Consider the following 20,522-nt stretch of genomic DNA (forward strand, 5'->3'; position numbering starts at 1 on the left):
GCAGCTGCTACTTGATTTTAACATCAGGTAGTAGACAAGGAGTTGACCATTGCCGAGACTGTGAACTGCACAAGGGTGCTCGCAGAAGTCAGACCAGATCTGGAGGTCTCCTGGCACCTTGCTAGTCACCTTTTGTTCTGTGTCAAAGCGCACTTCATTGAGAGGGAGGTATTGTCTGAAATGTTGCCTTCTCCGGCTGCGCGGCTGCTAAACATGTGGGTCTTGAGACGCTTAGTACAGCTGGCATCTTCTGATGCGGCTTCAGCTGCAACAGTCATGGGAGGGGGGTGGGAAGACAGCCCCGCTCGGAAGCTCTTCCCGCTGGTACTGGGGCTGAAGTCGGGAGCTCCTCGTGGGCCCGGTGGCCTCGCTGGCCGGGCCCCACCGCCGCGTCGAGCATCAGTCCCAGCCCCGGCGGAGGTCGGGCTGGCTCCCCGCCCGCCCCGGCCGGCGGCAGCACCTTCCCGAGCCCCGGCCCCGCTCGGGGGCCGCGGGGGCCCCGCCGTGGCCGCCGCCCCCTCCCGCGGGCGCGGGTCCCGCGCTGGGGCCGCTCGGGGGGCGGCGGTGCCGGCGCGGGGCGCGGGGCTGGCGGAGCGCGGGGGGTGCGGGGGCGGGGGGGTGTGCAGCTCTCGCTAGCGCTGCTTGTGGTCACAGCCAGGCAAGCTCACATCCCATCTGGATCACGCTCGCTCTCTCCCTTCTGCTTCCCTACCATAGAGTTGCGCTGGAAACAGAAGATAGAGGGAGTGTAGGAGCTCGCCATCTCCAAGCGATCTACATTGGGAAAAACATGGAGTCCGCTCCGGCAGCCCCCGATCCAGCAGCCAGTGAGCCGGGCAGCAGCGTCTCCGAGGCGGCCGCCGGCGCCAGGGACACCCCGGTGAACCTGGAGCCTGCCCGGAAAAGCGATGCGCCGGCTCCCGTCCGCAGGCAGAGCTACTCCAGCAGCAGCAGCAGCAGAGGTAGGGAGACTTGGGGAAGGGGGAGGGGGCCGGGGGAGTGGGATCGGGGGGTGGGTGGGAATAGGAAGAGGGGGGCAAGAGAGAAGGGGGAAATGCAGCAATTTAATCCCCTGGTTTATTGCTCGTGCTCGTTGAAGCCGCGCACGCAAACAAGCCGGGCTTCTACCCCCCTGCAAAACCTTGCAAACTTTTATAGCTTCTTTTAATTGCTGCAGGAGGAGGGACAAATGCAATGAAAATATTGAGCGGTGTTTGGTGCTTTCCTATCTCCCTCGTTTATTGCCTGTGGTATCCGGATGGGTACTGTGCCCCTGAAATTACATAATTTTATAAATATATAAAGCAACAGCAGGAGTATTGGGATTCAAGGGAACAAACTTTTAAAGCTGCAGTGTCCTTCCTCCCCCCTTTTTTCTCCCCCTCGTCTGTCTCCTTTTGACAGTTTCTCAACTGGTGTGCTGTGGCTTGTTGTGAATGGGGGATCTGTGATTAAACAGGAGATTTGCGGTTTGCGGGTGACTTATTCACTCTCTTGCGCGCTGTTTTCCTTTAATTCATTTAAGTGTATCTTAAAAATTATTTCACCGCGGAGCGGATGATCTCGTAGATGCCGTTGTTGAAGGTGCACAACTTCGCAGAGGGTCTCTCTGCGCCCGCGGCTTCTCAGCCGCTCCCCGCCGGCCCTCCCCGAATAGAAGCGCTGCCAACAGCCGAGCCCCCTTTTCCGTGGCCAGCTGTCAAGCCCTCTCCTGCCTCAGGTTGCGTGTCGTAGCCGTGCGGGTCAGCTCTGAGGGGGCTCAGGGCGGTGGAAGTTTGGTGCTGCCCGAGCCGCCCCGGCGGCGGGAGGGCTGCGGGGCCGTGCGGGGGCTGCGGGGCCGTGCGGGGGCTGCGGGGCCGTGGGGGCCGTGCGGGGCCGTGCGGGGCCGGGCTGCTCCCGCCGCGGGCACCGACACGGGCCCGGCTTCAAACAGCGCCGGAGTTTGCCGAGACGTGCGAGAGGGAGGAGGCTGCCGCTTTAATTACTTGTAAATAATTTATGAAGCGTTGCTCCCTACAAGAGGGGGGAGCGCGCTAGAGAGGCTTCGCTCGGTAAAATCCCTCGGTGATGGGTAAAAATGAATTAAATAACGCTATGTAATAATACACACGGCTGTTGAAGGATATGACGGGCGGTGAAAAAGTACGTGCCCGGCGGGAGCGGCAGCCCCCTCGGCGGCCGCCGGCGGGGCCGGGGCAGCGATGCCCGGGCGCTGGCGGTGGGGAGACGGGCTCTCCTCGGACGGAGGGGGTTTGGGTTGTAGGTTGGAATATGGCTGATCATGTGTTGGCTTGTGTTTTACAGTATTTTTCCCCTTTTGGCCACACCCCCCCTTCCCAGGCAGCTTCCCACTCAGGGAATCCGCGTACAGTAAAAGCCATCGAGATGACACACGCCGAAACATTTAATTAGAGGCGATTTGCGAGCAGGGAGCGCGCCGTTCGGCGGATGCCGAGGCGAGGAGGAGCGGGCTCGGCCGGAGGAGGCCGGGTGGCCACGGGCGTGTGTGCAGGGAGCGTTTGGCTGCGCGGGGTATATTTAGAGCTTGCGAGAGTGGATTTGGAATGCAAGCGCCTTATGTAACGAGGTTAATCAGAAACACTGGAGAAAATTTCCTTAATTTGTCGGGGAGTTTTCTGGATGTTTGCGGAGCGGCCGTAGTTGGCGGGTGTTACACAACGGCCCCCCCTCTCTCCCGGCGCTCCCGGCCCAGGCTCCGGCGGCGCGGGCAGATGGTGCTGCCGGGGCGCGGGGCCGGCGGGAGGGACCCGCACCGGCCCGGGGAGGGGGGCAACTTCGGGATCCCATCAATTATGTAACGCTCGGCTGTCGCTTCTCCATGGATGCGAAGAGGAGAGAGAGAGAGGGGGGGGGGTGCTGGGAAGCCCGGGCGGCTCCGGCGGCGGAGGGTGTTTTCTCGGCGGTCCCGGATTGTTTGGGCTCTGGTACTGCTAACCCGCTGACCCACATGTCCCTCCTCCCCGGGGACTCGCCGGGGCCGGCGAAGGGCGGTCGGGCGGCGGCGGCCACTCGCCCGGGCTGGCGGTGGCCGCTCGCAGCAGGCACCGCGTTATGTAACACGCGAGTGGGGAGGCGAAGGTCAGTGATGGAGGGAAGGGAGAATCCCCGGCACACAATGGACACGGCCCCGCCGGCCGCGGCCGCACCGCCACGCACAGCGCACGGCAGCCAGCTCCCGGAGGGCTGGGGAGGGCAGAAGGAAAAGGAGAGTGGCAGGGTTGGGGGGGGGGGGGGGGGAGAAAGAAAGAAAAAAAAAAAGAAGTGTTTGGGTTTTTTCGGATGATGTAATGGAGTTGGCAGAAAATACAAGTCTACTCCTAGAGTGCAAACAGTAAGAGAATTGGAGCTGGCATTCTGTGCTAATGTTGCATAAATTAGCGTATTGGAAGTAAATTGACCTACACACTACACACCAGCTGATTGTGCCTTTCTAATAGTTAAAACCTGGAGATACAGAACCACGCGGGGAAACATGACAATACCAACGTTTTGGCCTCCTTCAAATCAGGACTTGATGGATTAGGTGATAGGGGTCCCTATAGACTTGCAGGTTTGTTTTGTTTCTAAAGCTATTGAAATAGCGTTTGGTTTCTTGCCCCTTTTTTTTTTTATATGGTCCTTTATATTTTGTGGCAACAACGTGACCTTAATGTGTGACTAGTATAGGTGAAATTATTTTTAGAACTGCTGGTTTATAAGCTCATATGCTCAGCTGTGTACTGAGTTCAAAAATGTACCTGTTTGGGTCAGGATTCTTCCATGTGTTGGAAGCGGGCAGGTCTGGACTCTCATGCTGAATGAGAGAAGTGAAACAGATACACAGATCCTTAGATAAATGTACACACTCCCCTATCTAACTGTAAAAATCCTTATTTTTTGACTTGGCAAACACTACCAATATTTGTTTCGTATCCTTTATTTTCATAGCTGCACCTGCTGCAAAGCTGCTTTGATACTTCAGGGTTTATAATAACCTGTGTACATAGGGAATGAAGAAAACAAAATGAAAGACAGGACTGTTGATGAAGAAGCGGGGAAAGTTTGCTGTGGAATAAAATCTTAAGTGAAGCTTTAGTTATTACAACGCCATCATTTCAAAATACTGCGTTGCTTGATAGGCAAACCTGTTTGCACCGCCAGATCCTTACATAACTTGGGGTTTATTTTGCAAAGGTTAGGCTGTATTAGTTGCTGCGTAGAACACTTAACTTGAAAACATAACTGCTGGAGTTATCAAAAGCACCTTGCAAATGGGGGGAGTTGTTACCTGATTTATTCAATATGTGGGAGCATGCCTATATCCTTGCATGTTTTGGAAAATCACTTGCAGTCTGATATCAAAACTGATTGTTAGAGCATTGACACCATACATGGCAAAAGCAGGCAATGGATAAAAAGTTCCCAAAAAGGATGTTTTTTAATGCTGCCGCTGATTGTTCAGATTTCCCGAAGACCAGCCACTGTCCAGCAGGGTGAATGTCAGTGTGAGTGTGTGTGTTCTGCAGGCAGGGGTTGTGGTTTGCCATGGTTAGGAGGAGGAACGTTTCACTCACCAGCCCTGGCCCTGGCCTGGGACTGTTGTTGCAATTTATTTCACTTTGCAGGCTTTGCCATCCATGGACTTCTACCCATGCTACAGTCTAAGGCTTAATGTTGTGTTAGTCCCCTTAGAAACAGTCATAATTGAATAAGCTGTACTTTAATAGAGAACTGCTGTCTTATTAAAAAGGAAAAGTACATAAGAAGCTTTTAAACCTGAGAAAAATGCTTGGCTTTTTGGAACCGAGCTCTGGTCTCAGAGTTGAGTCGGTCAAGAGAGAATATCTTGCTGAAAAAAAAAAATAAGACAGCTCTTACATCACTGGATGATGCTGTGTGCAAATGTTTATATGATGCTTAATATTTAATAATAGAGAATTGCAGCTATGTAGGTACTTGTTCTTTTCTTGCTGTTGAAGTACTGAGGGTATTTGCTATTTTCCAGAACCCTTTGGAATTTTTTATCATGTCATCTATTTATCCTAATCCTTTCTCTACTAGCAAATTGAGGGGTGTTGCTTTTTGTGCTGTGTTTTAATTTGAGTAGTGCTCCACAAGTAAGGATATGACATCATTAATAGTGACAACAATAGGTTTGTGATGTCCTTTTCCTTAAAAACCATTTTTTCCCTAGGTTTTCTCAGTTTCTGGATTTAGACTATTCCACCGAGCAAAAATTCCACAGTGCAAAATTTCGTGTACTGTTTTCAGGAGGACTCTTTGAATTTTATAAATTTGGATGTTTCCTGTAGGTTCTTTGGGTTGCCTTTGTCATCACTGAGGGCTATTCTGCATGCACCACTGATTTGGTCCTATTTTGGTAAATGATATGTGCTTTGAATCCTTTAAAGTACAGCATTGTTTTAAATGTTTGTAGCATAGGAGCAATAATAGCAGCAGTATGTTGTTCTCCTAGGAACAATGCAGTTCTCTTATTTCAATAAACCATAACCTATTCTCTTATTTTATTTGCTTGAGAAACATCTCAGGAGCTCATAAACCAGTATGTAAATACTGTTATCATTCAACCAAATGCTGTAATTTTACTAAATAAAGAACATGTTTTGTAATGGAGATTAACGGGCTGTGTGACAATTTCAGTTTTGGGTATAGCACTGCGTTTGAATAGAAAGGGCAATTTCAGCTTTGGGAGGTTGTCTGATTTTTTATTTTTCTTCTGGTATTTGTTTTCTAAGCTCCAAAAATGCGTGCTGGGGAAAATCTGAAATGACTCAATCGAGTTCGGTGGATTTAATCTGAGAGCTATCCCAGTAAAAAAGAGAAAGGGAAAAAGCTCAACCTGGTTTTAAATTACTGTGATATCCATATCAGTCTTGAAATTAATTCATGAACAGGTGAGCCATTCTTTACTGAAATATTTTTAGGAGCATGTTTTCAGTGACACACAGTTGTAAGAACAGGTGTTAAAAAAGATAAATTAAAAAAAAAAATTAAAATTATGAGTGTGTCTGAATGCACTGGCCAGTCTGAGTGCAGGATTGTTTACAGGCTTGGTGCTTCCCTAATTCCAGACGGGGAGCACAGGGTTCCAGTTGGCAGCAGGGGAAGGAAAAGGGGATTGCTGGGCCCAGGTAGGTTACAGGGAGCTGTCAAAATCCAACAATACACTTGACTGAGGGCCTTCCATTCCCGTGCTGCAAGGCAGTTGTCACTGCCTCAGCTGTCTGTCCATCCAGGCCTTTCAGCCATAGGCTTCCTGTCATCCCAGTTCCTTGGGGAGGGATGTTGGAGCAGAGTCACATCTCAAGCAGAGCTGAATTTTTTCCCTGTCACAGCACACTCACACCTGGACCTGAGCACGCTGGGGAGCTTCTGCAGTTTGCTGTGGCTTTGGTGGGAGGGGAACTTCCTGTAGATAAAATGTTGGAGGAACTTGTGAATGTGTGGAAGCATCCACACTTCATATACAGATTTCTGCTGTCTTGTTTTCTCTTCCTCTGGTTCCTCGTTCAAGTGCCTGTTTTTCACCTATTGCTGAGGCTGTCTTTGGAGCCCTGATAATCACCTCTGGAAATGTAGTTTACAGAGCTGTAGTTTTTAAGCTGTTGGTTCTCTATACACTCACAGCTGGCAGACAGTTCATGCATCCTTACCTGCACAGATTCTCACAGATATGTAGAGGAGGGTCCTGCAGAGCAGAGTCTAAATCCACTACTGCCACTAGATCCACGTTGCACATTTGGTCTCAGAATGGATAGAACTTCAGTTTTAGGGTTGTTAGGGTTTTTGGCTCTTCTACAGCTTTGCTGTTGTGATGATTAGCAAGTTTCTCACTTCTAACTAGCTGTGTTCAAGATGCGTTAGTTCTGTTGCTTCTTTAAATGTTTTCTATAAAATCCCCTTGGACTGAAAATGAAGAAGAGACTGGTATTTTATTTTGTGATAGCTGAACTAACACAGTGAGCTCTGTTCTCTGACTCACAGTTTAGCACTTCAGCGTATCTGTTGTAGATGGTCTGTGCTGATAGAAACATGAGAACAGCTTGGGCTGTATGTCATGAGGAGTTAATTGTCTAATTTCTTGAATGCAAAGGTAGTGAATTATTCTTCATCCCGTTATCTGAAGTCTCATCTGGGTATGTTTCATTCTCGGCAACAACTGAGCTCTTCAGAGACTAAGTGTATTAGGGTGTGTATTTTCATGAAGAAATTGTGGGGCTTATTTTACAGCAGTTTAATCTTATAGTTTAGCCTCATTGCACTGTTCATTTGGAAGGATCCCCAGGTGTTTTCAACACTATCGGGAACCATTTTGCTTATTACTGAAATCCAGCCACTTCTTGTGTGGAATCTGACAGCTGTTTAATGGTGCTCAGCCATGCTAAGCAGATCAGAACAGAAAGTGAAGAATACCATACCTGATTGAAACACTCAGAGGGATTTTGGATACAGATAATATAATTATCTGCATTGGAATTGGGTCAAACGGCTCTATTCCTGTAGAAAATTACTAGATATTTTCAGTGGCAATGTATGGTCAAGAAATTGGTTTGAAATACCTTCCTGAAAATGATACCCCCAGCAGTGAGATAATCGAAGATCCTGCTGCTTACCCTATTGTGATCACCAGATGCAGTATGATCAATGTTTTCTTCGGGTATTTCTGGATGTATTAATTGTTTGGTTCCATGCTGGTATGTGAAATCTTATAAACCAGGGGGGACGCCTGGGATGTTGCAGGTCTTGCTTTGTAAAGCAGATTTCTCACCGTAGCGTTCCTTAAGTAGTGAGGTGCAGTCTGTGCAACGTGCTCGTGTTCACAGGGGTTTTACAGATGGTTCTGGGGGATCTGTTGACCCTCAGCCAGGAGGGGATGGGGGGGAGTGTCACGGTCTTGTCTTGTGAGGATATTGGGGACCATGGGGAAAACACAGAGCTCTTTTCCACTTGTCTTCAATTTCGCTTCCCATACTATGTAGCAAAACAGGATAGAACAGAAGATCTGCAAAGGACCAAAAGTCAAAATTCATGATCAGTCGAATGTACGTAAATGTTCCAGTAATAATGACCAACTGCAGAGCCTTTCATTTGTAATTTAATCTAATAATTTCCGTGCACTTCTAAAGGAACACGCTATGAAGCTGGCAACTTCTGAGGAATTGCTGTGCTGTTACAAACAGCATTTGAGCTGGCATTATAACAGCATGATAGATAGCGAGATGGAGAACAAAGTTAGCAGCTGAAACTGAGCTCAGAGCAATCGCTAGCAGAATGTGAGAAAGCAGAGCTGGGTTATGATAACCTCCCTTGTAGAACCAAATTAAACCGTTCTTAAAGGCTTTGTTGATTTTTAGTTTGTAGTTGTACCGTGTATTTACTTCACATGGGCGCGTGAGATTAATGAGGCAGGTGTAGTGGTCACGGAGAGAAAAACTGCGGTGCTGCTGTTCTTTTTAAATGTTCCATTTCATGCAGACTGTGGGATATTTACAGCATTAATTGACAATATGTCTGTGTGCTTTAGTTCTGCAACTGTTCAAATGGATTGAAAGTGTTTAATACAGAGAGAGGATGGAAATTAAAACTCCTAGAAGGAGGTTGAACAGAGACCCTCCCCTCTTTCTTTTTTTTATTACTCTTACAAAAATCCTTAGGAATGCTCATCCAAAGAGGTGGTTTATGTGAAGAATGGTGAATGTGTGGCCAAGAACTCTGCGGCTGGTTTTGAAAATGTGGCTGAAAGAATACAAAGGGAAAACCAGAAATCAAAAAGCGGAGGTAGAGCATTTGGCATAAGGGCCATTGATGACACATCCAACAGCACTGCCAGCTCCTCACCTGGGAGAGAGGAGTTTTTCCATAGCTCTGTAGAACTGTATGCCTTACACTTCTGAAATACATATATATGCAAAACTGTAGACACCATGGGGAAAACTTAAATTATGTATTAGTAGAGCTTGACTTGACTGTTTTGGCACCGAAGCAAGGTCTGTTAGATACAGTCAAGGATAAAACCAAGGCCAAGACTTGTGAAATACTGATTATAGGGTTTATTTTATTCCTGTCATGGAATTATGAGAATACTTTAAAGTAGGATTTCCCCTCATAGTTTCTCTTCAAAGGTAGAGGTAGGAAAAAAGGCCTTTTTATGAACTGATAGATGCCTCTGCCAAAGTCTGTACCAAATGTAAATCAGTAAAAGGGCTCTGCTGCACTACATCTTTTAACTAAGGGCAGAAAGGTAAGGTTTGAACTATTTGTTTGAGAGAAGTCTTGAAATTTGGTAAGATGGGCTAAAATACAGCTTTTGTTAATACTTTAGTTGAAGTAAAAAAACTGTCAGCATGAAGCATCTTCTAAATCCTGTGTATATTAAAAAATAAAATAAAATAAAACCAATCTCAGAGGAAACTAGGGCATATCAAAAACCTCTCTCTGCGTCATGCTTCATTTGTGTAATCTTCAGGAGAAGTTCTGTTAGTCATTTGTCTTGTCATTATAGCAGTTAGGAAAGGGTCCTTTGCTGTCTGGGTTGTTAGAGAGGCCTTTTAAAAATCCCAATGAAGTATTGTCTGAACTGGTAACTCTTCTGTTGAGTCAGAGTGATTCTGGGATAATACACGTAGAAGTCAGTCAGCAAAAGCACAAAAGCAACTCTTTGCAGGACTGATGCTTGGAGGAATAATGGCAGAAGCAACCTGGGGTGGTGCTGCACTCCCAGGCTCTGAGCAGTCCTGCCCATCTGTCAGTAGCCAGCCAGGCTTTACACCTGGAGAGTCTTTAAAAAACCAAACCAGCCAGTCATTTCTAGAGATTTCATTCCCACTCAACACTCTTAACATTTGTAATGGTGTATTTTTTTTCTACAAGAATCAGGTGTATTTTTAAGAAGTGGTCTGATTTTCATGAATGTGAATGTGCAAGGGATCAGCTCAGGTCAGTCATATGTTGGCAGCATGAGAGCTACCCTTGGCTATTAGAAGAGTTCTGCTCTACTGGCACAAGACTTGGTCCCGTTGCAGTTTATGTGTGTGTTTAATACCAAGTGCAGTGAATGATTCTGTTGGTGTCAGTGATAGTGAAGCTGGGCTGTGTGTGTAGTAAAGATCAAGGGAGAATGGGAAATTGTTTAAGAAAACCACGAAATTCTAGTACCAATTAAAAGGACTTGGGGGAAAAAAAGATGAATTAACTGTAGTTTTCAGGGTAGGTGGGGCTGGGTGAGGTACTTGTAATTACTTTGGCAGATATATTGTTACCCTGCTGTAATTTTGCTTGTGGGATCATACTGTGGCTCCACTGCTGGAGAAGAATTTATATCCCTACTTCAGAGCAGCTGTTAGGAGATGAGCAACCATTTCCTCGGGTACAGAACCTGAGCTGCACTTGTCTCTTGCTGGATATGGAATGTTTTTGCTAAGATTACTAAAAGATTTTTTTTTTTGTAATTACTGAAATCTTAGCTCTCTCTGTATATATGTATATCAATCAGAAAGTCTTTTTTGTTTCCTGATGGAAAGAAGGAAGGGAAAGGTGAACAAATTGCAGGGACTTACCCACAGAAAATCTAGAAAGCTGACTGTTGAGGTGCCCTGCCATTTGGCTTTTCTCTCTCTAAATTTTGGCTGCCTCTAAGAGAGTTTGACCATAACAGAATTATTTCCCATATTTTTTTGTTTTCTAGGTAAATTACACTCTACCACTTTACCTCTCTTTAGAGATTCACGGTTCTAGTTCATGAGAAGTTGCAGTTGTTAATTTTTTTGATGATAATACCCCAGGGAAATTGCCAGGCTGGTCAGCAGTGTCTCAGAGATGTGACGGGTAGTGTAGTATCCAAGGCTGTGCAAAAGAACAAGGGAAGATTTTTTTATTATTATTTTATTTTTTAAGGAAAGCAAAATCCTTCCAAAATTCTAGCGAGTCATTAACTTTCCACAGCAGTGCCCAAGGCATTCCGTCACTAGAGTCTTTGGTTTCAGCTCTCCAGAGAACGCTCCCACACACAGCATTCACCTCGGAGGGGATAAGGACAAAGGATTCTGGACGAAGCCAGGATCAACAGATCAGCTTGGTTTACAGCTTCCCTTTAGCACGCTGCATTTGGCCTCAGCCTTGGGTTTCTAACGTTCCCAAATCCACCTTCCTGTTGTTTTCAGCCCAGCTCAGAGACTGTGGAAATTGTCACAGATCTCTGCAATTGGCAAGTTCTCCTCTGAATTTCTTCCATGTATCCTTTCTTTTCTTCGCCGCAGCAGAGGTTCAAAGCAGAATGTCTTTGGGGATTTGAGAGCAAATGATCACAAGTGGCGAGGTGGGGACTCGTGCCAATATACTGAAAATATTTTGTTGCATTGCTTTTCTCTGCACACAGCACAACGCACACTGGAAGCAAACTTGGCTCTGGAAAGGCAGCAATAGAAAATGTAAAAACAAACCCAGAAAGGAAGTAAATGAAGCCAAAAAGGGGAGCAGGGTAGTTTTGGGTAATGAACAGTAAAAGAAAGATGTGGAACTTAAGGAAGAAGTGTAATGAAAGGGCACAAAGGAAAGATGACTGATTTGGAGAATGGCCTGGAAAAAAAAAACCAACATTTGGAAAAGGACTGGAGTAGTGGGGGAAGCTGCAATGTCTGCTGAGGGGAGGGGAATTTACTGCCTTATTGCCTCTGGACAATTAATATATTCTTATTCTGTGATCATGTCTTTCCTATGGAATGGAATGTAAAATGTGTTTAGTGCATGGTGGGGTCTCAGACAGTTGCCTCTCAGACTTGCTCCAGCACCCCATTGTTTCCAATGAGCTTTGACTAAATGCTTTTGCCAGAGATGTTGTGCTAATGTGTTATATGAATTATTTGTCTTATCTCAGTCCTGTGAAATTAGAAGCCCTTTCCCACAGTGTGTTAAGCAGATTAAAATGAAAGCCTGTTTTTATGGTCCAGGAACAGTTCAAATATTTGAAGGAAAAAAAAAGAAGAGAAAGAAAAAAGTTGTGAACTAACAGTGGGATGCTGTGAGGAGGCTTTATGAAGCAAACACATTTTATCGCTTAAATGGTGAGATAAGTTCCAAGCTTTCCTTGAAAAGGTTTATATTGTTTTCCCTGGTGCCTTAAATCAAGGGAAGATCTTGGGCCTCGTAGTTTCTGCTAAGATACCTTTTGTTGTTGCTGTAATTTGAAGTTAACTTGCCGGGCATCTGTGCAGTTCCTTCTTCAAAACCTTGTGGTGACCAAAGGACTACGTTTACCTACTGGTAGCCAGTCCTGGGACAGGTTTTGGGCTGTTTGGAAAAGCATTAAATATCATATTAGAAGCTGCTACCAACTAGTTTTTGTTTGTAGGAGAAATTACTTTAAAAAGTAGTCAATGGCTTTGTAGAGGTACACATGAGATTTGGGATTCATGTTACTCTGTCTCTTGAATTCCTATCTGGTGTATCAGTCCCTTCTCCCTCAGGAGCAGAATATGTTTTAGTTACAGCAGCATTTTATTTATACTGACTCACTCTAATCCTAGTGTCATAATGTTCCAAGACACTTTATAAGATAACTGCTCTTCTACCTGTGTGGCTTTTGTCATGCAGAAAGTCTAAATCTATAATGAAATTAGTACAGACATGACACTTGCTTAAGATAAAAAGGGTATCCTACTGTGTTTGGGCAATAACTTAATTAAGACATCACATATTATTGTAATATATGAGAGTGGACAGAGTAATGGTGTGATGTCAGAGTGAGCACTGTACGTTTTCTGGACTTTGTTCCTGTTGCTGTAGCTTTCTCAGTAATTTCTCTAATTTCCCTGCACAGAAATTAGAAAAAAGAATCCCTATTGCTGCATCAGCAGTGTTGCCCCTTGGGGCCTCTTCAGATCCTGCTCAGGGTTGAGAAGTCCTGGAAGTGCTCACGGGCTCCACTGTTGGACCTTCGGGCTGAGATGAGCTGAGTTCCACATCGTGAGGACACACAGAGGCAGGAGGTGCAGGAGAGCTGACCTGTTATTTCCTGCTCTGTGGACTAAGTGAGCAGCACCAGAGCACTGAGGGGTCAGAGGAGGTCCTTCCAAGTCTGCCTTGAGGTGCTGGTTTCCCCCAGAAGGAAGGGATACGCACAAGTCTGGCATTTTCCCCTCTGTCCGTGTTGGATGGGGAGGCAGCAGCTGTGCCCTGATGGCTTTTCTTCTTCTCCAGCATCTGCTCTAGGTGTCCTTTTGTACCAGTAGCTCATGCCCGTGTCCCTGGGATTCCTCTGTGTGCTGTTGGCACAGGACTGGAACAATCCCCTCTCTCTCTGGTGCTGCAGTCAGAACTCCTGGTGTGGGTGCAGCTCTGCCAGCAGAAGGGAGCATTTCTCAGTTTGTCCTGGGTTCCAGTGGAGCAAACCCAGCATAAACATTTTTTTTCCCAAAAGTTGCCCTCTGTCAGGTTACAGCTTGACATGCTCAAGGGAGTGGGGGCTGGGGAGGAAGGCAGCTTTTTTTTGGTCCTAACTGGCTCTGCTGTCTGGGCAGTGCTTCCCAATCCTCAGGAGATTGTAGGGATCTGTCTCTGCTTAGCCCTTATCAAGTTGCAATTATACCACTACTGCTCAGTGGATTTACATGGTTTAATTTAAACTAAAGGCTTCAGATCCCCCTGCAGACTGGACACTACAGTCCTGTGGTGTTCCACAGAGGGATTTTGCAGTAGGTTATGTATTAAAACTTTATAAGAATTAGCTAAATGGCAGTGGTAGGGGGGAAGCAGTATTCCTTCTTTTGGTGTAAATTCTTACCTGTTGTAAGCATTTTTCACCATCCCTTGACCAGACCAGCACAGAAAAATTTAGTTTTAGTCTGTCTCAGGCCTGATTTTACAACCACATTTAAGTGTAAATGTAAGTAGTTGAAGTTTTAGTGTAATGCTGGCATTTCTATGATATATTTCTCTAGAAAAGTAAATATTTCTACATTACTGTTTTCCAGTGTTATGTTTTTTCTGTAAACACATTGCTTTTGATTTGCATTTCTTTTTCATATTTTTCCAATGTGTTTTGTTTTAAGCAGAGAGATTTATAGCTACTGGACATTACTGAGAGAAAAAAGTTATAGACATAAATCAAGAACATATAGGGAATAATTAAGCTATATTAAAATTAAAGCATTTGGAATTTTTAATGCCTTTAAGGTAATTTAAATTTAAAACATACTTTAGATTTATATCATATGAAGCTGTTCTGCCTGACGTCCACCAGCCTTTATTAAGGACTAAGCAATCCACTTGCAACCTTTTGTAGAGATCACACTTTTATTTGTAATTTGTCTTCTAATGTGCAGTTAATAGTGATGTGGCAATCATTCAGTTTTGCAAAACCAGGTAGGCTTCTAATACTATTGAGAGGTTTCTAATACATGGAAAACCACTTTATTTGAGGCATTGCCATAGTAATTAGGTTCTTCACGTTTTCCTTAAAGACAGTTTGGAGGAAAAAGTCTTTCCAGCAGCACCAATTTGCAAATTTATATGCAGCTGTGGAATGCTCTCATCAGTATTCCATTTGGGAAGGTATCCATTCTTTCCCATTCGTTTAAAACCTCACGTGGTGAAGCTGAAAGGACTTAGTGCAGATGTGCTGTGCCTTCTTGCATATCACATTTGTTCCTCTGGGTAGAGAGGAACACACAGAGTTACTGGGATGGGGTTCTGAGATGTTTATACTGTGTGTTTTTTACACTGCAAGAGATTAATTCAGTTTGTTGTCTCTGGTAAGAGTTCTTCCTGTGGCCACCGAGTTACCAAGACTTGCAGGAGAGGATGAAAGCAACAGCCATAAACTCTGAGTTCCCTGATGTGCATTAGTCTACCTGGTCAAATCCATACTTTGAGATTGGGAGGGACAATTGGGCTTTAAAACTCCCTTTCTCTAGAACTGCCTTCTCCTCTGGACACACCTATTCCTCTCCCACACCCCCCTGTCCGAGTTCAGCTGCAGCAGCACGAGGTGAGGGTGAGTGCTCAGGGACGGGGGGCGTTGGGAAGGCTCTGGTTTGATGGCAACATCAAACACTGCTGGAGGTTCTGAGCTTAAAATGCAAGTGTTCACTCCACCTAAGCTGATATCATTAACCATCAAAGGCTGTTTAATGTGAGCTGGAGTTGCAGATCCGAGATGTGAAAAGAATTGAAATACAGTGTGTTATGTAACTTCAGGTTGATAATATGTGGTTGTGTTACAGAGAAGGATTAAGGGCAAGTTTTATCCAAAGGCACTTTCAGGAACTGGAGATATCCAAAATATTGTTAGTCATCCTTTCAGCTTTTTATTAGCAGTATCTTGCTGAGACAGGTAATTGTTAACACTGGAAAGGAAGTCTGGTTGGTAGTTAAGTCCAAAGATGTATTAAAGTGAACTTTCCAGCAAAGGGGAGGCAGGTCACTGCCAGTGGTTTCAGCCAGAGAAACAAGCCTGAAATCTGCTTTTTGGTCTGTCTCTTCACCACCTTTGGAATTTGTCTGTTTGTCTGTGTTTGACAGACTTTGGAGTAAAAAGGGGGTTGATTACAAGCAATTAAAGTATTCAGGAAAAGGGGGTAACTAGTAAAATTCAGAAAGGTGCCCGCACAGGGAAAGTATAGGGAAAGTCTGGCCAGTATGTTGTTATCAGTACATTTGGAATGGTGGGAGACGTAATTGAGATTCTTCTGGGAGAACCAAGCTGGAAATCTTCCATCAGAATGTAAGAGAACTGGTCAAAATCTTCAAACAAAACAAAACTCCACAGGGTTCTGCTACCTCCTTTCTGGTTCTGAACTTGGCATCAGTAACAGCTTTGGAATAGCTGTGATATCAGCTCTTTGCCTTAAGAGGACAAGAGGTTTGTGTACCCTTCAGGAGCTGGAGAAGAGATGGAATCCCAGCCATCAGTAGGCTCTGGACTCCTCATATCAGAACCCAAAGCAAGAGTTAACAACTGAATGTTTCACTGGGCATGGTGCACTTCATATTTCAAACAGAGCAAATGCAGCAGGAGGTTTGAAGTGGAGCTGAGCTTCCAGAAACCAGCCCAATAACAACAAAAAACCTTAATCTTAGTCTGAAGACCTTGCATTGGGGCATCGTGCAAATCCTGTTAATAGTGTAATAATTCTCCATGAATTCCCATCACTGTTATGTCATGTTGATTTTTAGCTGCTTGATTCATCATAATTTTGTCAATTACATTGAAGACTCTTTTTATATTCAGCTATTAAAAAATGGCTTAGGTTTCTGTTGATTCTCTAATTTTTGCATCTTTCCTAAGATCATTGATGTCCTGAACGACAATTCTCATTTTAGGAGTAGAAATATCTGTTGAAATTCTGTTTCCTTACTTCCTCAATATATACATGTTGTCCTTTTGAAGTAGGTTGTACTGCTTCCCAGGAGACTAGGGAAGCTTCTGCTCTTCTTTCTGTTTGAATCTTGCTAATGCAGGTGTTACCAAGATATTATGTGTTAAATCTACAGCAAAACAACATTGATTTCTTTCATTCTTTTCTGTATGGTGGAAGGAAGCAGAAGAGGTTTTACTCTCAGCATTTATCACACCCAAGTGGGCATGGGAGTAATTTTTCTAAGACAAGAATTATTTCTAAAAATACGCTTATATTTATTCTGTTTGTTTAAGCTGTCTTGTCTGAGCTTAGCAGGTTTCTAAAGAGCTCTTTTTCCAACATGAAGATGGTGGGACCTGATGGATATTAAAATTTAAGTGAAACATTTATATTCCTAGAGGAAAGGTGCGTCTTCAGGGAAAAAGAATGAACGTTGCTTAATTGATAGTGACACGTGTGCTGTATTTACTTTCACTGAACAGGTGTGAAAATTCATCTCCCCTAATGGGTCTGTGTGATTTTGAAACTCTGACCCTTTTAAAAAACTGGAATCCTAAGATTTTCTGTGTTTTAGATTGAGTGTCTGTTTGGAAGATGGAGCTGCCAGCGTAGGTACTTCCGTCCCCTGAAGGGTGAGTTATCATAGCAGAATTCAGGAACTGGAGCTATCCAAAATATCCTAAGTCATCCTTTCAGCTTTTTATTAGCTCCCAGGAGAATAAACCAGCTACGTTGAGCTATAAAGGTTCCACTCAAAGCATTTAAAAAGAAGTTTTATCAAGTATTTCTAAAAGAGCAGAAGAGGATTTTCAGTGACAGCAAATGCAGGGGGGGTGATGTCCCGTTAGCAGAGTTCATCTCCCAGGCTGATTTCTTTTAATTGATAGAATTATAACAAATGATGAACTGTTGGTATCAACATGTTGTAATGACCAATTAATGGAAACAAGGAGATGTTTTCGTTTCGGAAAATTGATGTGTGAACAACAGGCAGACACAGGTAGGCTCATAAATTGCTAAATGGATGCACTGGAAGTGCTGCTTCTGAAAGATAAACAGCTGGGGAAGAGTCAGAGGAAGTGTTGATTTTTGTCTTAGTAAGATAAGTACTGACAATCAGACTAATAAAACAAGGTTCCAGTAGGTTATTATTTTACTGACTTGTACGCCTTTCGTGTTGAAAGTGTAATGGAATTGAGGTCTCCCTCCACTGAGAATTAATAAGCTGTGTTTCACTTGCCTTGTGTTGGAGTAACTTAGTTTTACTATTTTGCTTTTTCTCCTCTGTGCTGCTTATGCTCCAGCCCTCTCAGTCTCTTGCCTGTAGGTATTTCTCACTTATTTATTTCTTATATGTCTTATTCCTCATTTATAGCCAAGTGTTTTTCATGGTGAGTAAACTTTGTGATAGCTTAATGAAATTTAGCTTTGCTCATCTCTGTCCTAACAACCTTCCTTCTGGCTAGATGAAATTAAGCTCCAGTCTCTTTGAAGACGTTTTTGTGTAGAGATTTTTTTCAGGGAACTTTAGCTGATTGCTGAAAACATCTCAGATTATGGGCTGGCAGTAGTCACTACCAGTTCTGAATATCAAAGAGGCAATATCCAGTGTTTCCTTGGAAAAGGGTCCCCGTTAAAACAAGCGCCTCGGTACAGGGAGCTGCTAGCCCAGCCACGCTCTAAGAGGGTTTTTTTGCCATGAGACTGGTTACCAATGCTTTTGTTTTGTTTTTATTCTCTTTGTAAGATTCAGCCTGAGGGAAAGGAATGTTTTTTTGTGAAATACTCCGAAACTTAATTGCTGGGGTGAGGTGAGAGCAGACCGCAGAGCCCCGCAGGTGGAGGTACCGCCGTGCCCTGGGCTCACTGGAAGTGGCAACAAACATATGCAGAGGTTTCAATGGCTCTTGGAAGGTTTCCTACATAACCCTTTACTTTCAAATCAGTTTATTTAGAGTTTGTAAAAAGTAAAAGCGGTGCCAGGTTTTTTTGTTTGCTTTCGCCTTGGCGATGCTGGATGTGTGATCAGTATTGTGTGGTAGGAAATAGTCACACACAGTGCAAGCAACAATCTTATCCAACAGGCAGAGTAAAATCTGTGGGCTCCTAAAGGCAAAAAGACAGGATTCATAAAAGTAGTTGCTGGAAGAGTAGTGTTGCTGCTCTTGTCATTGGTAATTACACAATCAAAATCGTGGCATTGTAATGTACATAACAGGAATTTTTGAAGAGAGAATACTTTGGTAATTACTTTTTCACTTGCTTTAAATGATACAGTAACAGCTATAAAGAAAAATAAAAATAAAAAAAAAAATGAACTTCAGCTCTGTTTCTTCCCCAATCAGGGAGCTTGTCCCTCCTATGGCAGATAAGGCTGCCAGTGTCTAACCTAAAGTATAAAGAGTTACCTTCTCCAGGAGTGGTTAGTCGTCTTCAGTTAGATTTGACAAGTAAGGGTATATTCCTTGCTATTCTGAGTCCCTGGTCGATTCTGTTATTCGTGCTGCCTCATCAGATTTTCCCTTGTACTTCCCGATGAGTTCGTGTGTGCCAATGACCCTGAAGAGTTCTGGCAGAAATGTGGAAAAATCCTAATGGTATCCTGGGTAGGTCTTGTCTCTGAAAACATAAATCCTGAAGAGCAAGTGGAAGCTGCTGTTTGGGCTGAGGGAAGAAGTATGAAAATATTGTTTTGTCATAGCTGATTAATGGGCAAATTGAAAAAAGAAAAAGGCATAATATGGACTGGGAAACAGCAGAAAATGAGAGAAACCTGTTCAGAGAGGCTTCTGATGGCTGGGAACCAGAGGAGTGAGGAATGTCTGGAAATTGCTTCGAGTGCTTGATGTTGGTATTAGTTACTCCAAGCCATGGTGGAGCACTGTGCATCCTTACTCTCAGCTGCAGGATTTGGTGTTGCAAGGCCCAACAACACAAAGTGCCCTGGTGGAAGATGTTCACCGAGTTTCCCCACAAAGTCTGACTTTCCAGCTCTTCTGATCCTCGGTTATTCTACTGGAGTGGCCTTGAAGCTCCAGCCATTTCCCTTGCAAACAGAGGAGTAAGGGCTGCATTATCTGTTTTGATCTTTTTTTCCCTTTCTTGGTCATTTGAAAAGCATTAGAAGGGCAGGGGCAGGTCTCCAAGGCTGATAAGAAGCATTATTGTGTTTCACTTTCCACAGTGAATAGCTCCAGGAGGGTGTTCCAGGACTGCTTGTCTTCAGGTATGCAATTGATACTTCTTACCCAAAGTGCAGAACTTGGAGGATTCATCTAACAGTGCACATTTGCAGAGTGGATATGGATACAGAAGTTAGCTCTTCAAAATGCCCCATGCTGTCTAGAATAAAGCAGTTGGCTCCTTTAGGGAGTTACCCAAAAGGGTAACTCTCCTGAAGACTGGTGTCCAAATTAAGTCAGGGAATCACCCTGAGTGTGCCTGTTTCTCTCCTTTAAACCATAAAGATGTTGTACAGCAAGGCCCCTATGTTAGGGTACAGCAAATTCACATATGGGGCACTATGGTTGCTTCAGGCCAGGAGTGGGAAAGGAATTTGTCTCACCAGCATGATTTCCAGGAAAGAATTAGAAGTAGGTAAGTTCATTTAGGGGGTACTTCCCCCACCTGCAACTGCCTGGGCGAAAATAAATTGAGGCAAAGTGGTCTCTCTCTACTTTTTCCTTCTAGCCAAGATTATAAAATTAGTTGTTGGAAGGTTTACTACTGGATCTTCATGTTTTTAAATGGCACAATTTTCCAATTGCTGAGCATGGTTGTCAACCCAGTAAAGCTGAACACGATTTCACTGAGAGATGCAGCCCTGTGTTCTTGTTAATGCAGGAAGAGTCCTTCCTTGTGACCCTTGCATTCTTTACAGGCTTAATGCAGCAGTCAAAAAAAGTCATCCCTGTGTTTCACTATGAGCAAAAAAAGAAATAGTCAAACCCATATGCTGAGCATAGGTGGCCCACTGCAGTTAGTCTGTGTCAGACCTAGTGCAATTATTGTTATAAACTGACACCTTTTCAAACTCCTTTTTTTCAGGCCCTATGTAATCTTCATCTTCAAGTAATTTATGTCTGCTACCAATTGGGAAATATTTCTGATAGAATGACACTTCCAGCTCTATATATGCAATATCAT

The 20,522-nt window shown here is 44.3% G+C and overlaps 1 protein-coding gene across 2 annotated transcripts in view; it reads left to right on the top strand.

Annotated features, from left to right (window-relative positions):
• Nucleotides 1-657: 657 nt before the first annotated feature.
• The window catches only part of RORA (RAR related orphan receptor A), a 358,029-nt gene continuing 338,164 nt past the window's right edge, over nt 658-20,522 (top strand). For both annotated transcript variants that reach the window (XM_032700479.1, XM_032700482.1), the window contains exon 1: nt 658-962. In XM_032700479.1, the coding sequence (XP_032556370.1) occupies nt 791-962 (172 nt within the window). In that variant the 5' untranslated portion in view covers nt 658-790. The remainder of the gene's footprint in view (nt 963-20,522) is intronic.

The sequence above is a fragment of the Chiroxiphia lanceolata genome, chromosome 12, assembly GCF_009829145.1.
Source record: "Chiroxiphia lanceolata isolate bChiLan1 chromosome 12, bChiLan1.pri, whole genome shotgun sequence".
NCBI classification, from domain to species: domain Eukaryota; kingdom Metazoa; phylum Chordata; class Aves; order Passeriformes; family Pipridae; genus Chiroxiphia; species Chiroxiphia lanceolata.